At 38.7% G+C, this 21,112-nt stretch overlaps 1 protein-coding gene across 3 annotated transcripts in view; it reads right to left on the bottom strand.

Moving 5' to 3' along the window:
* The window catches only part of RIGI (RNA sensor RIG-I), a 99,165-nt gene that overhangs the window by 36,200 nt on the left and 41,853 nt on the right, over window positions 1-21,112 (bottom strand). For all 3 annotated transcript variants that reach the window (XR_012847589.1, XM_075825658.1, XM_075825659.1), the window contains 6 exons: window positions 8,243-8,393; window positions 6,480-6,587; window positions 4,116-4,166; window positions 3,120-3,224; window positions 1,830-1,983; window positions 1,451-1,709 (listed from right to left, as the gene is read on the bottom strand). Coding sequence is in view for 2 of the 3 variants with exons in the window: in XM_075825658.1 (XP_075681773.1) it covers window positions 1,451-1,709; window positions 1,830-1,983; window positions 3,120-3,224; window positions 4,116-4,166; window positions 6,480-6,587; window positions 8,243-8,393 (828 nt within the window). In the remaining variant the exon portion in view is untranslated. The remainder of the gene's footprint in view (window positions 1-1,450; window positions 1,710-1,829; window positions 1,984-3,119; window positions 3,225-4,115; window positions 4,167-6,479; window positions 6,588-8,242; window positions 8,394-21,112) is intronic.

Here is a 21,112-nt window from a genome sequence, read left to right as displayed (position 1 = left end):
CAATCAAGTACCATGACGTTCCCGTAAACGGATCTATGATGTCCCTTCGTTCTTCACTGGTGAAATATTTTGTGAGGAAAAGCTTCCATTTCTCAAAGAATTTTTTGCTCTGCGTGTCTTTATTCTGTAATATACCAATGCGGTCTAGATAAAACAGTTTCCTCAACCCCTGGACCACCATGTTCTGAGTCGGTACTTCAGCTACCAGCCAGTTTTGGAGTATGCACCTCTTTGCCACTATCAGTGTGGCATGGGCCATGGGAGCTAAATGTGTCGTTTCTGTCTCTTCTAATTCTCCATCATGTTGTATATGGAATAAGACCTCCATTGGCCCTAAATTCCCATGGAACCTGCCCACCTGCTGCAATAAGGATGTTATCTCCCCCCAGAATGGCTGAATATGTGCACACGCCCAAAGGCCATGATACATGTCTGTCTTTGAGATATTACATCTAGAGCATGACGTTTTCCTATCTGGTTGTGAGGCGGAGGGGGCCAGGGTAAATGCATATATTGCTTGGTGAATGATCTTCAGATGAGTTTCCCTCCAGTTTTCGTTGTGCACGTGTGCCCTGAAATCCACCAGCCCTTTTTCAATATGCTTTTCAATGCCTGGTAAATTAAACAGTTTTTCCCATCTCCCAAAGGCCTGCCCCGGGGACATCTTCACTAGTGTTGGTCTGAGTGTACTATATAATTGGGAAATGGAGTGTCTGTGATTGTCCGTGAACCATGAATCAAACAGGTTGGGGGGGACCTCATCCGCTACATGTGACTTTTTGATCACTTTTTATTCTATACTTTGGGAGGGGTGGTAACCAAAATATAGTGATTCTGGAATTGTTTTTTTCTTCGTTTTTTGCGTTTTTAATATTATAGTTTGTGTCGTTACAAACGCGGTGATACCAAATATGTGTTCCTTTTTTAAAGTTTTACATTTTTTTCCTATAATAAAAGACTTATAGGGGAAAAAAAAAGCATTTTTTGTTTTTGTTATTTATAACTTTTATAAAATATTTTTGACTTTTTTTTTGACCCACTAAGGATTGCTGCCAGAATACATTACACTAACTAGGTACTGTAATGTACTCGGTCAGTTTGACACGGACAGTGACGCAATAGGAAGTCTACGAGGACGAGGCGGAGGCTTCCGTACATGGCAGACCCGGAGGTTAACTGTTAAATTCCAGACGTAACCATGTCAAGGTGCCCTAACTGCTCACCTTGACGTGCAGTTACGTCAAGGTGCGGGAAGGGGTTAAAGTAAATCTGTCAGCTACATATGCGGTTGTAGGCAAGGGCAGCATATTATAGTCTCAGGTCTGTTCTATTAGCCAAAATGGCACAAAAAAAATAAAATAGTAGTGCTAAAAGAATACAGGGAACTCCTACTGTATTTCCCTTCTTAAGGGGAAATGACATGACAACGTAACAGCATAACATACTTTACCTGAGGAAGTGTTTGCTCTGGGCAACCTAGTTTCAGGTCTAAATAGTTAAACATTAATACATTGTATGGGTGGTGACCAATTGTATTGTGACATTCATCGAAAATCATCAAGGTAAAAATAGAAAGCGAGGGGACACTGCCATCATCCAGACAGTTGACAAGGACTTGAGGAGTCAGAATGATGATGTCACTAGTTTCTATAATCATTCCCACGGGAGAATTTTCAGTTTCTTCTCCAGAGAAGCCCACAACTGTATATCTGTTGAGAGGAAGAATTGCCTATTAGAATCACTCCACATTGGCCTTGACAATGAGAAGGGATTTCAGGTCTATGGATACATGTTTATACGGGTCTCTTGACACAATGGTCATTACATACCCAGTGTTCTCAAAGTATTGGCAGAAAACCGTTTTCTGTTGTTCATACACTGGAACTTTTGTAGCCATAAACACAACCTTTCCTTTCTGTCCTTGTGGCAAAGATTTTAGATGATGATCACAAATAGATAATGCCACAAATGTCTTCCCTGATCCTGTTAAAAGATATATTACAAATATTTTACTTAACATGTTTAGCGTCATGTAGTCACTGATGGCAGCATTGTATCCTATTTTAATACATTATCTTTGTTGTCAATACAGAGGTCACACCGAATTATTATGCAAGATCTAATTATGCGACCATCAGCCTAAATATCGGGGAACTGGGAAGTGTAAACCTGGTATTGTCAGCGTCCCTTTCCAATCATGTGAGAAGAGGATAGAAGACAGGTAATAATGGATTTGATATAACACATATTCTGTGATATGGTTGCATTATTATAGGTTTCCAAGAATGGGCAGCACTCCAATTAAAGTGGAAAAAATTGATTTTTTTCATTTGCCCTCGTGCGAAAAAACAATTTTTTCACTTTAAATTGGAGTGCTGCCTATTCTTGGAAACCTATTGGAAAACCTGGGCATCGTGATCGGGTTCCTGAGGCGTGCACCCACCTAGAAGTCATACTGGTGCTGCTGGACGGCGGACTTCCTGCATTATTATATGGATACGTGACGTCCATGTAAAAGGCATCCATGTTACAGAGGATGGCTGCTGGCGGCGCGGGTGTGTTGGGATATGGGTGTTTTTTTAAGAAATGCTGGGAGAACACAGATTATGTCCTACCAGCATGCTCCTCTGCCCTATGTGACAATTAAAGACACATGATGCCCATAATACAATGGGGCATTGAAGCAAGACTATAGTGCCACAACCAAATTGAATCGGACTAATTTGCAGACAGGAGTGATGCAATACGTTGACAGGATAATTATTTTCCTACACAGGTTATCATCTAGGAAAATAGTGCACATTTTGATCAAACTACAGTAGGGACTCACTTAAAAGAAGTTGTCTTAAAGTAGGCTTATACAGTTTGATCAAAATGTGTACTAAACCTCCTGTTAATTTTTTATATTTTTGCTTAGCAGAAATAGATCCCCTTAAATAATGTTTTTTTAATCTCTTGATGTTTAATATAAATAAAAGCTCATTTATTTGAGCACTAATATATATATATGGAAAATTGTCTGGCAACACTTATAGGATTTTATATCTCTTCAGTAAGAAAAATTGTAAAAGTATAAAAAAAAAAAAAACGGCTCATTTTTGTCATTGGAACAAACGGACCTGTTGGAGCACATATGATTGTATTCTTGCCACTGTATGCAGACTGGGCCAGTTCTTCCTGATAATCTCTCAGCTTCATGTCTTTAATTGATCTTTGGGAGGAACCTGGCACAATGAGGAATAAAATAATCACAAAAAAGTAGTGCTCTTCACAAAGCTGATGTACGAAGTCAAATGACATTAAAAACTGATAAAGAAAAAGACATCTGCATAGAATTGACAGGCACATATGGCAGTGAAATACATATATAAATTCTAGATGCCATCAAGTTTACATATGAACAAGTAGAACAGCAGGAAATATAACCCTGCATTGTACGGATAACATAATGACGTATCTCAGGTTTTCCATTTTTGAAAACATTGTGCTAAAGTAAAACGGGCTTTGTCCTATATTTCGGCACGCTCAGTGTGCGGTTCAATTGTGACATGAGGAGAGAACTGTAAAATGTATAAGTAGACGACAGCAATTATGACCAGCATTAGCCATGGCGTTAAGCCAAGAATCTGATCTTTTTAGGAGATGGTTATGGGACTTAGTGATTTCCAGGGACTAGTTTGGAGCGCCACTGGGAACAAGTTCTTAAAAGGACAGTTACCCAATTTTCTTCTAAGAATGAGCATAGAGCTTGGTAGCGAAATCCAATGTATTTTCAGCTGTTCCTCCTGTCAAGCAACCATTCCTCCATTACTTGCACAATGGTATATTTCCTTTGCAATGTGAATACATATTTTTAGTGGGGAACGTGGTTATCTTTATATGCTGTTAGATGTATATGTTAGCCCTTCTGTGAATGTTATTTAGTAGAGACATATCTTTCTGTTGGCACTGAGTGATCTGTGATTTTAACAACCAGACAGACTGGAAGTGTCAGACATTACCGTTATACATTTATTTGATTATTCCTTCAGGAGGATTGAAATATGAGTATTTCCATTACAAGAACTGGTTATAGCATTGGTTCCCAGTCTTATTCAGTATGTACCAATACTTACTAATCAGTTGAAGACTTGTCGTTTCATTTCCATTTGCCAGCCCGGGATGAGCTAAAATGTAAGAACATGATAAAGAAGTTACAAATACTACTAAATAATAATGTTAACCCCTTCCCGCTTTGGCCACTTTTGACCTTCCTGACAGAGCCTTATTTTTTAAATCGGACGTGTCACTTTATGTGCTAATAACTTTTTAATGCTTTTACTTATCCAAGCGATTCGGAGATTGTTTTGTCGGGACACCTTGTACTTTATGTTTGTGGTCAATTTTGTTCGATAAATTCAGTGTTTATTTGTGGAAAAACACCAAAATGTATTGAATATTTAAAACAATTAGCATTAGTCTACTTTATGTTGGCATCATTTTTTTTTTTTAAACGACCTTTTATTTTTTTGGACGTTAGAAAGATTATAAGTTTAGCAGCAATGTTTTTCTTTAAGATGATTTCAATAGCAAAATTCTTTTGGGACCAATTTAGTTCTGAAGGGGCCTATTTATTAGAATCCCTATAAATCACCCCATTTAAAAAAAACAACCCCCCTCAAAGTATTCGAAACAGCATTTGTACGTTTGTTAACCCTTTAGGTGTTTGACAGGAATTAATGCAAAGTGGATGTGAAATCTATTTTTAAGAAATATCCCATATATGGCCCTAGTGTGCTACTTGACTAAAACACAGGCCTCAGAAATGAAGAAGCACCTTGTGGATTTTGGGCCCTCCTTTTTTTTAGGTTGTTCTTCCAGCACCGTTATAGGTTTGCAGATTCCTTGAGGAGAACGACACCATACGTGGTTGCAAACTACATTTTGGGCATACGACAGAGCTCATATGGGAAGAAGCGCCATTTGGCTTGTGGAGCGCAGATCTTGCTTGATTGGTTTTTGGGCACAATATTGCATTTGCAGAGCCCCTGAGGTTCTAGTACAGAGGAATGCCGCCCAGAAGTAACCCAATTTTGGAATAGAGGGGGTGTAGTGAGCTTTTTGACTTCACAGGTACTTTAAAAAAAATTAATGCACAGAGCTTGTGCCACTGTGAAGACAACTCTGTAATTATTATGCAGTGTTTCCCGGTTTTAGAAACACCCTGCGTGTGACCCTAATCTATTGCCTACACATACGACAGAGCTCAGGAGTGAGGGCTCACCATGCAATTCTGAGGCCTAATTTGGCAATTTACGCAGCATTACCCACAATTGCAGAGGCCCTGAGGTCAAATAGTAAAAATAAACCCCTACAGGTGTTTGTTTTTTTTAGAAGTGAATGCGCAGCGGATGGTGCAAATAACACAATAGGTTATGCCTAGCTTGTGCCGCATACCACAAAAATTGTCAAGCGGGTTCTCCCGGATATGGAAACGCCATATATAAGGAACATAATCTCGTGTTTGTGCACACTGCAGAGCTCAGAAGGCCATTTGGCTTTTCTAGCACAAATTTTATTTGGTAGTAGTTTTGTTTGAGTATTACTGGTATTTTAGTTTATAATGTGGAGGCAAACGTAAGCTGGGCAAAGTACATCAGGGCATAATAACTGAGTAAATAAATAATAAAATGACTAATCCATAGATTAGTGTTAAATGTTAGCAAGGGGTTAAACATACAGCAAGTTTAACTACTACATACTATGGAGACACAACTATAAACATAGAGTTGTGCTTTTGTCCTAAAAATAACCTGATTTATTTGAATTATATCAATATTTCATGTCATATTCCATCCTTAGCTGCAGCTGGTCAGTAAGAACTTGTCCGCAGTAGGAAAACTATTCTGTGCAATGTATGGGCGTTTCGTACATTGCGCATGCTGGGAGGGAAGGGGAGGCAATTCAAAAACAGAGCGCTGCTGCACAGTTTACATACAGAGTCGCTCTGAGGTATGCCGCAGGGAGGGATCTCTCCCCAACTAAAAAAAAACACCTCTTTAATGCCACAGTAAATTACAATTTTATTAATAATTCTATTAAATACTTCCAATAATTCAATGAATTATAATTTCATCATAAACAAGGAATTTAAAATTTGGAAACTAAAACCAGGGGCATCATGGGAAACCATAACATTTACCCGATGGAAATAATATCCCAATTCGACCGTCTTTAATTTCAATGCTGAATGTTTACTTCTCGTGTCTTTAGGAAATTATAGCAAACAATGTGGACCTAGAAACATTGACAGTACCAATTTTAGGAAATTGCTCTGCTCTAAATGTTTTAATATTTTATATAAATGACTACCTACAACTCAAATGGCCCAAGGAGGAGGACTTGAACAGAAAGAAAAAATCTATACCTGTGGTAAGTGGGAGATAAAGTTTACATGTAGAGTAAATAATATAAGGAAAATGAAAACCTAAAACAAGCACCTGACAGACAATCATCTTCAAGCATTGGCTGTTCTGAGAACTGGACTGACAAAACTCTGGTTTCTTCTCCCGACTCTTCTACTGGTTCAGCCATTTTACTGGGACAACCTAAAAATAAGAAAACAAAAGACAACATTAGAACAAGATTACTGATTCTAGCTATAGATTAGCATTTTTCCTTTATGCATGCAAATCAATATTGTGACATTAATATTTTTAAAACTCTGTTGACCCCTTAATACCAGCCGTATTTCGGGGTGATTTTTCACTCGTGCGGACTAGAAAAGTTTAAACTTTTGTATTTTTTAGGCTTTTCAAATGATCTTTCATTTTTTAAGCACAGATATAGATTTATTGTATTACCATTTTACACACATATTGTATTTGCTACTCTAGAATTATTAGGATTTTAGTGTGTGAAAAATAGTAAAAATGTGCATTTTTTTAGTTGAAAATTATTTATTAATTACTTTAAGGAATTTCAAATAGAATTTGAATCTGTTTTCTATATGGTCTACTGATTATTTTGATATTGACATACCAGGGCTTCAGATAAGGTTGGCTGAAACAGGGATATTATGTTTTTGGTTTTTTCTTAGTTTTTTTTTTTGCTTTTAGGTTTTTTTAAACTTTAATTACAACTTATCCCCCAAAAGCTTAGAGAAAATCTTTGGAGGAAATTATTAAAGGTTATGTACACCTTTTGTAATGTATCTTTTGAAAACATAAAATACAATTCTAGGTATCCTGTACACATAGAAGCTGTATCGCTCGGTCTCAGGTAAATTGGCGGCTCGGTTGAGAGCGGGTCCTGCGTGTCTCGGACACACAGGTTCCAGCTAATATCGATCACATTTAAGTTCATAACTTAGATGTGATTGATATTAGCTGAAACCCGTGTGTCAGAGACACGCAGGACCCGCTCTCAGCCGAGCAGTCAGTTCAGCTGAACAGACGGAATCGGCTGAGACAGAACCATACAGCTTCTAATTTATACCGGATACATCAAAGCTGTATCTTAAAAAATAAAAATAAATTTTCAATAAAAGTACATTTGAGAGTAGATTAAAGACACAAACGACATTTATTTAATAAAAAAATTGCTTACTAAAAAGGTATACACAGCCTTTAAAATTATTACGGGACAGTCATGATAAAGTGACAAAGTTGGTCTGTGCTGTATCTAGCTAGACCCAGCAGCAGCAATGTTACGTGAAAGCTGTCCCAAGTGACCCGGCTCCAGCAAGGTGTCGTCTCGACACATGCAGTTGCAGCAGTAACCTGACGACCCCACTGCGGAAAGTGATTGGCTGAAGAGGGCATGTCATCGCTGGAACCAGAATAAACAAAGACCAGCGGGGGGGGGGGGGGAGGTTCAGGGTAGTATTGGTGCGGGAGATAGTTGAGGGCAGTATTACTCTTTTTGTTATTTTATTTCATAGATAGCTGTTTGCAAAAAATCTCATAGTATTGGAAAACGTCTTTATTGTGAATCTAGAACACTAGAGTGTTAGTTGTATCGGCATATTAAGATAGATCTGTCTTGAGTAATAACAACCTGTTGCATTGTCTTTGTAAGGGTATGTTCAAACTTGGCAGATTCTTTGCAGAAATTCCTGTGACTCAAACATCCATTCCATACATCTGAATGGGGTTGTTTCTGTAGCATGTGTATGGATTTCTGCAACAAATCTTCCACACGTGAACTTTCCGTAATGTGTCTTGTTCTTCTTTTATATTAATATTAAATGCTATGTTTTCACCTGTGTCCCAGTTCCAAACATTACGGATCTCGGTGTAATCTCCTCTTTCCAAAGCCAAAGAGAAGGCTTTTGGCCACTCTTTTTTATCGGATCGCAAAAGGCATTCAATAAGCTTTTCAGCTCCAGCCGTAGGCCCTTTTAGTCTAGTTTCCTAAATAGAGGAAATCAGTTACTTATGTTAATATAGAGCATATATAGAATTTACACGTAGAAACAATCATTATGATTTGTTTGTTCCAGAGTAATTGTAAAGTTTATTGGCTAGTCTAAAGAGTAAGTTCACACATCGCTCAAAATATATGCGGATTCCTTAAACGAAACTCCTCAACACATACGCAACCCAGCCTAAAGCCACAAGTGTTTGAAAATCGTTCTATTTCTGCAGCAGATTTCTCAAAAGTCATGACAAAATCAATATGTATGCTGCTGCAAATAAACTTGTGCTAAAAAACGGTGGCGTATGTACGATGATTGCACTAATGAAAAATTTTCAAACTTCCGATCATTCATCATTCTGGTTTAAAATAACTGTTACTCGTTAATGAACTGTCCTGCCTAAAGTCAGATCTGTGTTTCTTTATGGAGTTTTCCTTTGGAACCTTGGTTGGAATATAAGGAAAAATTTGGCCCACTGTTGTACCCAACTTAAAGAACGATTTGTATGTAAACTGCTCCATTACTCGTCGGCATCTTTCACGTATTGTGGTTAGTATTTTGCTTCAGTATTTGTAAGCCAAAACAAGGAGTGGATCCATAATATGGGAGAAGTGTAAATCTTTTATTAGTCTTTTTATCTTTGTAGGTTCCACTCCTAGTTTGCGCATACAAACGCTAATGCAAAATACTGACCAAAATGCTGCCGTGTGCCAGGCTTTACTCATCTGAACCAATCCCATTTTGGGGATAAAATTAGGAGCTGGGATAAAAACCTGGAGAAACATATTTAGGGCTATACACAAGTGAGGGATATGGGGTCAAAAATCCTGCCTTCACTCCGCTGTCTTTTCTGAACTTTTATACGACATGTTTGCTAGCACAGCTTCTAGGGCACACCTTATTATTAGCGAATTCCTGGAAAACCTTTTTGTATCCTGTGGAACACGGACTATCATGGAGTAGTCACTCCTCTCACACTGAAAACACGCACATAGGACCACATATCAAGGGCAACATACACACTACTAATTCTCCTTTTATTTTGCTCTTTAATATAACATTGGGGCAAATGTACCACAATATGCACATCAGTGGATCAGTGACAATCAACGTGAGGGCAGAGGAAGCATAAAATAGTTAAGACTTGTTGAATGTTGTGTCCTGCTCATACTAAGCATCTCTGACCATTTACTGCATTTAAAATTAAACTTTCTTCTAGGGAACCCCTGAATGGGTTCCACAGAATTGGGGTTGGGAAACACTGCAATAGTGTATGTCTTCATTCGTAGGCAGACTTCTTTTGTGATTATGTCACAATAGGGTTTGTCTTTAACTAAGCTGTGGTCTTTTGTTATGGTGTCCCAATATGGTTTGTCTTCACTTCTAGGCTGTATTTTGTTGTGATGATTTCACAATAGTCTCTGTATTCATTTATAGATGATGTTGTCACAATGGTGTTGGCATTTATTCTTAGGTTGTGTTTTCTTGTGACGATGACACGCTTAGTGTTGGTCTTTATTCCTTGGCTGTGTTCTGTTATAATGATGTCATAACCAGGTCAGTCTTTTTACTTGGCAGAATTCTATTATGATGAGGTCACAATATTTTTTGTGTTTATTCCTATGCTTTGTCATTCTGGTGTAGTGTTGGTCTTTATTTATTAGGGGAGTTCTATTACAATTACGTCTTCATTTATGGGCTGCGTTCCATAGTAATGATGTCACAATAGACTTTGTATTCATTTATAGGTTGTTCTCTATTGTGATAACGTCACAATAGTGTTTGTCTTTAAGCCATAGGCAAACTTCTATTGTAATGATTTTTTTTAATAATCTTTATTTTATCGTACAGATAAAATTTTATACAACAACCTCCAAAAAGATAATTTCTTGTTTTACCCTTTTCCCTTACCCCCATTCCACCCTTACTGATGGAGAGGAGTGTGAGGAAAAAAATACCTTTTTCATGATATATCAATAGCGACACTATCTATCTTTGTTAGGTGGCCAATCTATCTCCCCCAGATTATATAAAATAATGTCCTATTGTCGTTTTTCTTAAATATATATTTCTCATTTAGTAAATTCTATAGCATTACTTTCTTCCCTTTGAATACCGGTGTAACAGGAGAAATCCATTTGTGGGTAATGGCTTTTCTGGCCAGGTAAAGAAAGAGCTCTTGTAACAGAATTTTTTAATGAAAATGTTCCCTTTAATGTAAGAAATGTCCCCCAGTATACACACCACCAGGTATCTGGTTATTGAAATTCACATTCCAAGTTCTATATTAGCAGAGACCTGTTCCCAGTACCTTATCAATCTGTATGTAACTGCGGACACCCCGCTGTAACGGCAGGAACCGGAGCTAGCTCCGATCCCTGCCATTAACCCCTTAGATACAGCGATTGAAAGCGATCGCTGCATCTTAGTGGTTTGTAGCAAATCGGCAGCAATACCATGCGATAGCAAGGCTGCTGACTGCTACTATGGCAACAGGAGGCCTAACAATGTCCTCCTGTCTGCCATTACGGAAACCAATTAGGCCCCGACAGGAGCCGGATCCTGATCGGCTTGCTGTCAGTGAACAACTGACAGTTCTAATACATTAAACTACATAGGTAGTGCAATGTATTAGAACATCAATCAAACAAACAGTTGGAGCTTCAAGTCCCCTAGTGGGACTAAAGAAAGGTGTGAAAAAAAAAAAGTCTAAATAAAAGTTTTAAAAAATACTATAAATGTTTCAAGTAATAAAATAACACGCAATCGCCCTTTTTCCCTTATCAAGTAATTTATTATTGAAAAAAAACCTAATAAACCTTATATATTTGGTATCGCTGCGACCGTAACGACCTGAACTATAAAAATATTATGTTATTTATCCCGCGCAGTGAATGCTGTAAAAAAAACTAAACTAAACAATACTGCCATAATTCCTGTTTTTTTGGTCACTTTATCTTCCAAAAATTGAAATGAAGTGATCAAAAAAGTCGCATGTATCCAAAAATGGTACCTATAAAAACTATAGCTCGACTCGCAAAAAACAAGCCCTCACACAGCCCAGTAGATTAAAAAATTAAAACGTTATGGTTCTCACAAAATGGCGACAGAAAAAATACATTCTCTTTACAAAAGTTAATTTTATTGTGCTAAAAAGTTGTAAAACATAAAAAAAGTGCTATAAATTAGATATCGCCGGAATCGGACTGTCCTGCAGAATAAAGCGAACATGTTGTTTATAACGCATGGTGACCGCTGTATAAAAAGAACTAAAAAACTATGCCAGAATTGCTGCTTTTTGATCACCTTGCCTCCCCAAAAAAAAAAAAAAAAGATAAAAAGTGATCAAAAAGTCGCAAAATGGTACTAATAATAACTTCAGCTCGTCCCGCAAAAAAACAGCCCTCATATCACTAAGGCTAGTAAAAATAAAATAAGTTAAGGCTCCAATAAGTCAGGAAATAAAAGATATGCAGTTGTGCCGGCCCGAAAGGGGAACATTTCTAATGTTTCAAGAGGTGATTTATCAAGGCCCTAAAATTAGGGAATCAGGAAGGGTAGTGCCCAAACATATCTGCTGGAAGCGAGGGTGCCCGTATTATACCAGGCCAACACTTTCCTAGCAAAATTCCCCAAACTGCAAAGGTGCGGAGTGTGGTCCAAAAGGAGATAAGAAAGGACATTTATCAGTGCGACACCGGCCTGTGCATAAAGGATTGATGAAAACGTAACACACGTTTATGGATTATTTTACCCCATTATTATACAACCTGACTATGCCCCTGATGTACTCTGCCCAGCTTACATGTACCCCGACATTATAAACTGAAATACCAGTAATACTCAAACAGAACAACTACCAATCAAAATGCATGATCCAAAAGCCAAACGGCACTCCCTCCCTCCTGAACCCTACAGCGTGCCCAAACAGCAATTTACTTCCACAAATATGGCATCGCCATAACCTGGAGAAGCCTTTTTACAATTTTTGGGGTGTGTGTCTCCAGTGGCACAACATATTTGCCACTGAAATGTCACATCTAGGGAAAAGTTTCAATTTTTACTTTGCACCTTCCGCAGCGCGATCATTTACGGAAAAGACCTGTGCGGTAAAAATGCTCACTACACTCCTGTATGCCTTGAGGGGTGGAGTTTCCAAAATGGGGTCACTTCTCAGGGTTTTCTTTTATTATTTCACATCATAGACCCTGCAATTGTGAACCAGTACTTTGTAAATCGCCAAATTAGGCCTCAATTTAACATGGTACTCTCACTCCTGAGACTGGTTGAATGTCCTGGCAACAGATTAGGGCCACATGTAGGGGGGGGGGGGGATTCTAAAACCGGGAAACACAGCATAATAATTAGAGAGCCGTCTTGTTATGGTGGCACGAGTTGGGCACCATATATTGGCATATCTATGGTAAAAAATAAAGATTTTCACTCAGCAACATCGAGTGCACACCAATTTCTGCAAAACACCTGCGGGGTCAACATGCTCATTACACCCCTAGGTGAATACCTTGAGGGGTGTTTCCAAAATGGGGTCACTTCTGGGGGGTTTCTACGGTTTTGGTCCCACAGGTGCTTTGCCAATGCGACATAGCGACCAGAAACCAATCCAGCAAAATCTGCACTCCAAAAGCCAAATGCCGCTCCTTCCCTTCTGAGCCCTGCCGTGTGCCCAAACAGCAGTTTATGACCACATATGGGGTATTGCCCTACTCGGGAGAAATTGATTTACAAATGTCGGGGTTCCTTTTTTCTTTTATTTGTTGGGAAAATGAAAACATTTTGAGCTAAATATACGTCTTATTGAAGAAAAAGGATTTTTTTTTATTTTCACTGCCCAATTCTAATGAAATCTATGAAACACCTGTGGGGTCAAAATGCTCATTGCACCACTAGATGAATTCTTCAAGGGGTGTCGTTTCGTGAATGGAGTCACTTTTGGGGAGTTTCCAGTGTACTGGTACCTTAGGGGCTTTGCAAATGTGACATGGCCTATGCAAACCATTCCTGCTAAATTTGAGCTCCAAAAGCCAAATGGCGCTCTTTCCCTTCGAAGCCCTGCCGTGTGTCCAAACAGCCGTTTATGACCACATGTGGGGTATTGTTTTACGCAGGAGAAATTGCTTTAGGGGTCTAGTTTCCTAAATTGGGTAATTTTTGGGGGATTTCCACTGTTTTGGCACCGCAAGAGCCCTTCAAACCTGACATGAAGCCTAAAAAATGTTCTAATAAAAAGGAGGCCCCAAAATCCACTAGGTGCTCCTTTGCTTCTGAGGGTGGTGCTTCAGTTCATAAGCGTACTAGGACCACATGTGGGGTATTTCTAAAAACTGCAGAACATGCGCAATAAATATGGTGTCAGATTTCTCTGGTAAAGCTTTCTGTGTTACAAAGAAAATGGATTCAAAATAAATTTCTGCAAAAAAAAATAAAATTTAAATTTCACCTCTATTTTGCTTTAAATTCCTGTGAAATGTCTAAAGGGTAAAAAAAAACTTTCTAAATGTTGTTTAGAATACTTTGAGGGGTGAAGTTTTTAAAATGGGGTGACTTATTGGGGGTTTGTAATATATAATGCCCTAAAAGCCGCTTCACAACTGAACTGGCCCCTGTTAAACTAGCCTTTTGAAATTTTCTTGAAAATGTGAGAAATTGCTGCTAAAGTTCTAAGCCTTGTAACGTCATAGAAAAAGAAGAGGATGTTCAAAAAAACGATGCAAACATAAAGTAGACATACGGGGGATGTTAATTCGCAACAATTTTGTGTGGTATAACTGCTCGTCTTACAAGCAGATACATTAAAATTTTGAAAAATGCTAATTTTTGCACATTTTCTTTGAATTTGGGTGTTTTTCACAAATAAACACTGCCATTATATTTGGCGCCCAATATTTAAATAACCCCCTGAACAGTCAACGGGGCGTGTACTGTCAAGGGAGCGTGTTACTATGGCTGTGACACTGTCCAATCAGATATGGACAGTGTTACAGCAAAAGCGAGGAGAGTGTGTGCACGCACGCTCTCTCACTCTTCAGCTTTGAAGATCAGTCTTCTGCCCAACTGGCAAGGGGGAGTGTCACTGCTACGGACAGTGTTAAAGAGCTGGTGAGAGCTTACACTGTCCGTAGCAAAGACACGCCCTTGCCAGTTCGGCAGAAGACTAATCTTCAAAGCTGAAGAGTGAGAGAGCGTGCGCGCACACTCTCCTCGCTTTTGCTGTAACACTGTCCATATCTGATTGGACAGTGTCACAGCCATAGTAACACGCCCCTTGACAGTACACCCCCCGTTGACTGTTCAGGGGGTTATTTAAATATTGTGCACCAAATATAACGGCACCGATATCTAAATAACGGAGGGAGGTAGAAAAAAAAATGTACAGTGCCCCAGAGTTTGTGCAGCCCTCCCCATTACATGCTGCACATGTATGGGGAGGTGAAAGCCAAAACAGGATGCGTCCTGAAGGGGTTAAAGGTGTATAGCATCTGCTCCATCTTCCTGACACTTTGTGCATCTATCTGTGTCTCGGTACCCTTATATACTGATGATCTCACAATATTGTATATTATGTTTCTTTACAAAGCCAAGTAGGTGTTGGAGGGACACGTGCTTCACATTTTAAAAAATGTACTCCCACTAAACTGGTACAAGTAGCTCTGCCTTCCTTTTTAACAAACTCTTGTACACCTTTAATATATACCCCTTTCCCACTTGTGTTTATGTTTTGACATAAAAAAAATCCTTAACCCCTTCAGGACCGAGCTCATTTTGGTCTTCAGGACCAGCCCCATTTTTTCAAATCTGACATGTGTCTCTTTATGTGGTAATAACTCCGGAATGCTTTTACCTATCCAAGCGATTCTGAGATTGTTTTCTCGTGACATATTGTACTTTATGTTAGTGAAAAAATTTGGTCGATAAATTCAATATTTGTGAAAAACACCAAGATTTAGAGAAAATGTGCAAAAATGTGCATTTTTCTAAATTTAAATGTATCTGCTTGTAAAACAGACGGTTATACCACCCAAAATAGCTACTATTTCACATATCCCATATGTCTACTTTATGTTTGCATCATTTTTTGAACGTCCTTTTATTTTTCTAGGACGTTACAAGACAGAACTTTCTCAACAATTTCCTACATTTTCAAGAAAATTTCAAAAGGCTATTTTTTCAGGGACCAGTTCAGTTGTGAAGTGGCTTTGAGGGCCTTAAATATTAGAAAGTCCCCATGAATCACCCCATTTTGAAAACTGCACCCCTCAAGGTATTCAAAACATCATTCAGAAAGTGTTTTAATTCCTGTGAAATGGTTAAAACAAAGTAGAGGGGAAATTTGCAAATTTCATATTTTTTGCCAAAATTCATTTGTAATACATTCTTTTCCTGTAACACAGAAGGTTTTACCCAAGAAATGCAACTCAATATTTATTGCCCAGATTCTGCAGTTTTTAGAAATATCCCACATGTGGCCCTAGTGCGCTACTGGACTGAAGCAAAGGCCTCAGAAGCAAAGGAGCACCTAGGGGATATTGGGGCCTCCTTTTTGTAGAATATATTTTAGGCACCATGTCCAGTTTGAAGAGGTCTTGTGGTGCCAAAACAGTGGAAAACTCCCAAAAGTGACCCCAGTTTGGAAACTACACCCCTCAAGGAATTTATCTAGGGGTATAGTTAGTATTTTGATCCAACAGTTTTTTTGCTAAATTTAATGGAATTAGTCTTTGAAAATGAAAATCTACTTTGTTTCTGAAAAAACATAGAATTTTCTAATTTTTACAAGGAATAAAGGAGAAAAAGCCGACCAACATTTGTAAAGCAATTTCTCCCGATTACGGCAATACCCCATATGTGGTAATAAACATCTGTTTAGACCCACGCCAAAGCTCAGAAGGGAAGGAGCAACATTTGGATTTTGGAGCGCAGATTTTGCTGGAATTGTTTTCGGTGCCATGTCGCGTTTGCAACGCACTGGAGGGACCAAAACCGTAGAATCCCCCAAAAGTGACCCCATTTTGGAGACTACACCTCTCAAGGAATTTTTCTATGGGTATAGTTAGCATTTTGACCCCACAGGTTTTTGCTGAATTTATTAGAATTAGTTTGTGAAGATGAAAATCTACTGTGTTTCTGAAAAAACATAGAATTTTCTAATTTTTACAAGGAATAAAGGAGAACCCCCCCCCCACACATTTGTAAAGCAATTTCTCCCGATTACGGCAATACCCCATATGTGATAATAAACAGCTGTTCAGACCCACAGAAGGGCTCATAAGGGAAGGACTGCCATTTGGAGCGCAGATATTGTTGGAATGGTTTTCGGTGCCATGTCGTGTTTTCAAGGCCCTGGAGGGACCAAAACAGTAGAAACCCCCAAAAGTTACCCTATTTTGGAAACTACACCCATCAAGAAATTTTTCTAGGGGTATAGTTAGCATTTTGACCCCACAGGTTTTTTGCTGAATTTATTAGAATTAGTTTGTGAAGATGAAAATCTACTGTGTTTCTGAAAAAACATAGAATTTTCTAATTTTTACAAGGAATAAAAGGAGAAAAAGCACCCCAACATTTGTAAAGCAATTTCTCCCGATTACGGCAATACCCCATATGTGGTAATAAACAGCTGTTTAGACCCACAGAAGGGCTCAGAAGGGAAGAAGTGCCATATGGAGCGCAGATATTGTTGGAATGGTTTTCGGTGCCACGTCGTGTTTTCAACGCCCTGGAGGGAACAAAACAGTAGAAACCCCCAAAAGTGACCCCATTTTGGAAACTACACCCCTCAAGAATAACATTTTAATTTTTTTCACAAATGCGTCATTTCTAGGACATATTTTTCCAAAATAGTACATGAAACTGATGAAACACACCCCAACATTTATTACCTAGTTTCTCCTGTGTCAAGAAATACCCCCACTTAGGCCGTAATCTGCTGCATGCCCACACAGTGTGACCCCAAAGCAAAGAAGCACCCTTTGGCTTTTCAGAACATAATTTTAGCTTGAATGAGTTGATAGGCCCCACTCCATGCCTGTAAAGGATTTGAGCTTGCAGAACTATCTGACACCCCTAGAAGTGACCCCATTTTGAAAACTGCACCCCTAAGGTATTCACCTAGTGGTTTAATGAGTGTTTGTACCACTAGGTTTTCATAGCCGGAATCATGGTATTTAGGTGGTAATTTTTTTACCAAATCTATTATTTTTGGGGCATGGTTGCCTTCCACAGCATATTAACCCATAGAAGTGCATTTGCCAGTGTATGTAACCATGTCGTGCCAACAAAGCAGATGACCAACAAATGTGTCAGTCCACAGCTGTTAACAACAGTTAAAGCAGGGAGAATTTAAATTAGAACTGTATTGGACTGAAGGGCAATATATTTGAGAACTGGAGGAAAAAATTTAGAACTTGAGCATGTTCACAGGATGAAAGAACAGGGCTTTATAATGTCACTTCTTTTTTTCAAAGGGACTGGTCATACAACATCTCTTTAGCCCCATCAATCTCTATATCAAAGACGAACGTGCCAAGGGACGTTGGCACAGCATTACAGGTCCCTGCCCGTCAAAGTAGGAACCGTAATTGACGCAAAACAACCAATCACCTACAGAATATATAAAAGGGCAGTGTCCAACACCATCTTTATGGACCGTAAAGGATCACTAATCCCCTAAGATATTGTCAGTTTTCATGGAAGTATTTTCGGGTTTAACAGGTTGCGCAAAAGCCTGAACAACAAAAAAGCCCATAACGTATTGATCAGGAACAGCGCGTAAATTGAGTAACCTCCAAATATAAAGAACTATGCCCATATCACCAAACAGTTTCTAAGAATTAATATAACCGCTTTATATGGCAGGACATAGTTATAATAATAGGCAAACTATGTAAAATTATTAAAAAAAAATATGTATTGAAGGATTACATTTATATGAAATGATGCTGTCAAATAAAAATGTAATTTTTATCTCAAGGATGCTATTTCAGTTATTCCAACTGACATTATTTTGAAAACTCTACCCTTCAAGGTATTCATCTAGGGGTACAGTGAGAAAATTTGTTAGGGGTTTTTCAAAAATATTTTAATTTGGTGTAACTAATTATAATGTGAAACCACTTTAGGTATTCATCTAGGGGTGAAGTAAGAATTTTTAGTTTTGTTTGGGCTTCTTTTAAATTTTGTGGGCAAAAATTATTTTATATAAAATTACTCTGCTTCAAAAATCAATTTAGAATGGCCAATTTGTAAAATAAAAGGGGTGTATAAATAAAATAATCTAAAACTCAGTGGAGGTATGCTAAATTTTGAAGCATTCATTGATGCACAGGCCTGGCTTTGTGGGGCATGTCTCACACTGGTGGATAGTGTCTTTCCTAATGCCTTTTTTGGAACACACCCGACATCTTTTCTGGGGTCTTGTTTTCTTGTCAGTGGGGGGGATTTACTGAGGGAAAGTGTTGGCCTGGAATTATACGGCAACTATAATCTCCCGAAGAAGTGCCCTCCCCTTCTAGGTTGTCAAATAAAAGGGCCTTGATTATGGTCTCCTGAAATTGGAGAAATGTGTATCGATTGCCTGCGTATCTGGACACCACAAATGCGTTATACATTGCCATTTGGGTGAGGTGGACTGCCAGCTTCTTGTCCCAGGTCTTACTTCTCGGCATGGCACTATACGGCTCTATGACCTGATCAGATCGATCCACCCCACCCATAAAGCGGTTATAATCCAGTACGCAGGCAGGCTTGGCAGTAGTGGTGCTGGAGCCACGAACTGGAACGTGGATGCTGCTATCCTTATGGATGCTAGTTAGAATGTGGACATCTTTCTTGTCCCTATATTCCACTAGCAACATATTCTCGCTGCACATTGCTTTGCTTTCCCCTTTAGGCAATGTCTGGCCCAGGAGGGTTTTGGGGAGGCCCTTAGAAATTTTTTGGGATCGTGCCACAGGCCACTGTCGCTCTTGCCAAAAGGCACTTTTGGAGAGGGATGCTGTTATAAAAATTGTCTATATAGACATGATATCCCTGCCCAAATAGCGGGTGTAAAAGATCCCACACAATTTTTCCGCTGACACTAAGGGAAGGGGGGCACTCTGGGGGATCAATTTTGGAATCCCTTCCCTCATAAATCCGGAAACAATGAGTGTACCCGGTGGAACTTTCGCAGATCTTATAGAGCTTTATTCCTTACCGGGCTCTTTTATTTGGGAGGTATTGACGGAAGTGGAGCCTTCCCTTAACCCCTTCAGGACCAAGCTCATTTTGGCCTTCAGGACCAGACCCATTTTTTCAAATCTGACATATTTCACTTTATGTGGTAATAACTCCAGAATGCTTTTACCTATCAAAGCGATTCTGAGATTGTTTTCTCGTGACTTATTGTACTTTATGATAGTGGAAAAATGTGGTCGATAAATTCAATATTTACCAGTGAAAAACACAAAAATTTTGAGAAAAATTTAAAAAATTAGCATTTTTCTAAATGTAAATGTATCTGCTTGTAAGACAGGCAGTTATACCACACAAAATTGTTGATAATTAACATCCCCCACATGTCTACTTTAGATTGCCATCGTTTTTTGAACGTCATTTTATTTTTCTATGACGTCACAAGGCTTAGAACTTTAGCAGCAATTTCTCACATTTTCAAGAAAATTTCAAAAGGCTATTTTTACAGGGGCCAGTTCAGTTGTGAAGCGGCTTTTAGGGCCTTATATATTAGAAACCGCCAAAAAGTCACCCCATTTTAAAATCTTCACCCCTCAAAATATTCAAAACAGCATTTAGAAAGTTTCTTAACCCTTTAAACGTTTCACAGGAATTAAAGCAACGTAGAGGTGAAATTTTCACATTTCTTTTTTTTTTTTTTGCAGAAATTCATTTTTAATCTATTTTTGTAACACAGAAGTTTTTACCAGAGAAACGCAACTCAATATTTATTGCCCAGATTCTGCAGTTTTTAGAAATATCCCACATGTGGCCCTAGTGTGCTACTGGACTGAAGTACCGGCTTCAGAAGCAAAGGAGCACATAGTGGATTTTGGGGCCTCCTTTTTATTAGAAAATATTTTAGGCACCATGTCAGGTTTCAAGGGCTCTTTCGGTTCCAAAACAGTGGAAATCCACCAAAAGTGACCCCATTTGGGAAACTACACCCCTTGAGGAAATTATCTAGGGGTATAGTGAGCATTTTGACCCCGCATGTTTTTTACAGAAATTATTGGATGTAGGCCGTGAAAATGAAAATAGACATTCTTTCAAAGAAAATGTAGGTTTAGCTAATTTTTTCTAATTTCCACGAGGACTAAAGGAGAAAAAGCACCGCAACATTTGTAAAGCAATTTCTCCCGAGTAAAACAATACCGCACATGTGGTTATAAACGGATGTTTGGACACACGGCGGAGCTTAGAGGGGAAAGAGCGCCATTTGGCTTTTGGAGCTCAAATTTAGCAGAAATGGTTTGCGGAGGCCATGTCGCATTTGCAAAGCCCCTAAGGGACCAAAACAGTGAAAATGCCCAAAAAGTTACTCCATTGAGAAAACTACACCCCTTGAGGAATCCATCTAGGGGTGTAGTGAGCATTTTGCCCCCACAGGTGTTTCATAGATTTTATTAGAATTGGGCAGTGAAAATAAAAAAAATCCTTTTTCTTCAATAAGATGTAGCTTTAGCTCCAAATTTTTAATTTTCT

The sequence above is a fragment of the Rhinoderma darwinii genome, chromosome 1 (assembly GCF_050947455.1).
Source record: "Rhinoderma darwinii isolate aRhiDar2 chromosome 1, aRhiDar2.hap1, whole genome shotgun sequence".
Classification (NCBI taxonomy): Eukaryota; Metazoa; Chordata; class Amphibia; order Anura; family Rhinodermatidae; genus Rhinoderma; species Rhinoderma darwinii.
Note: the sequence above shows the minus strand (reverse complement) of the source record. Positions and strands in the feature narration are given on the sequence as shown.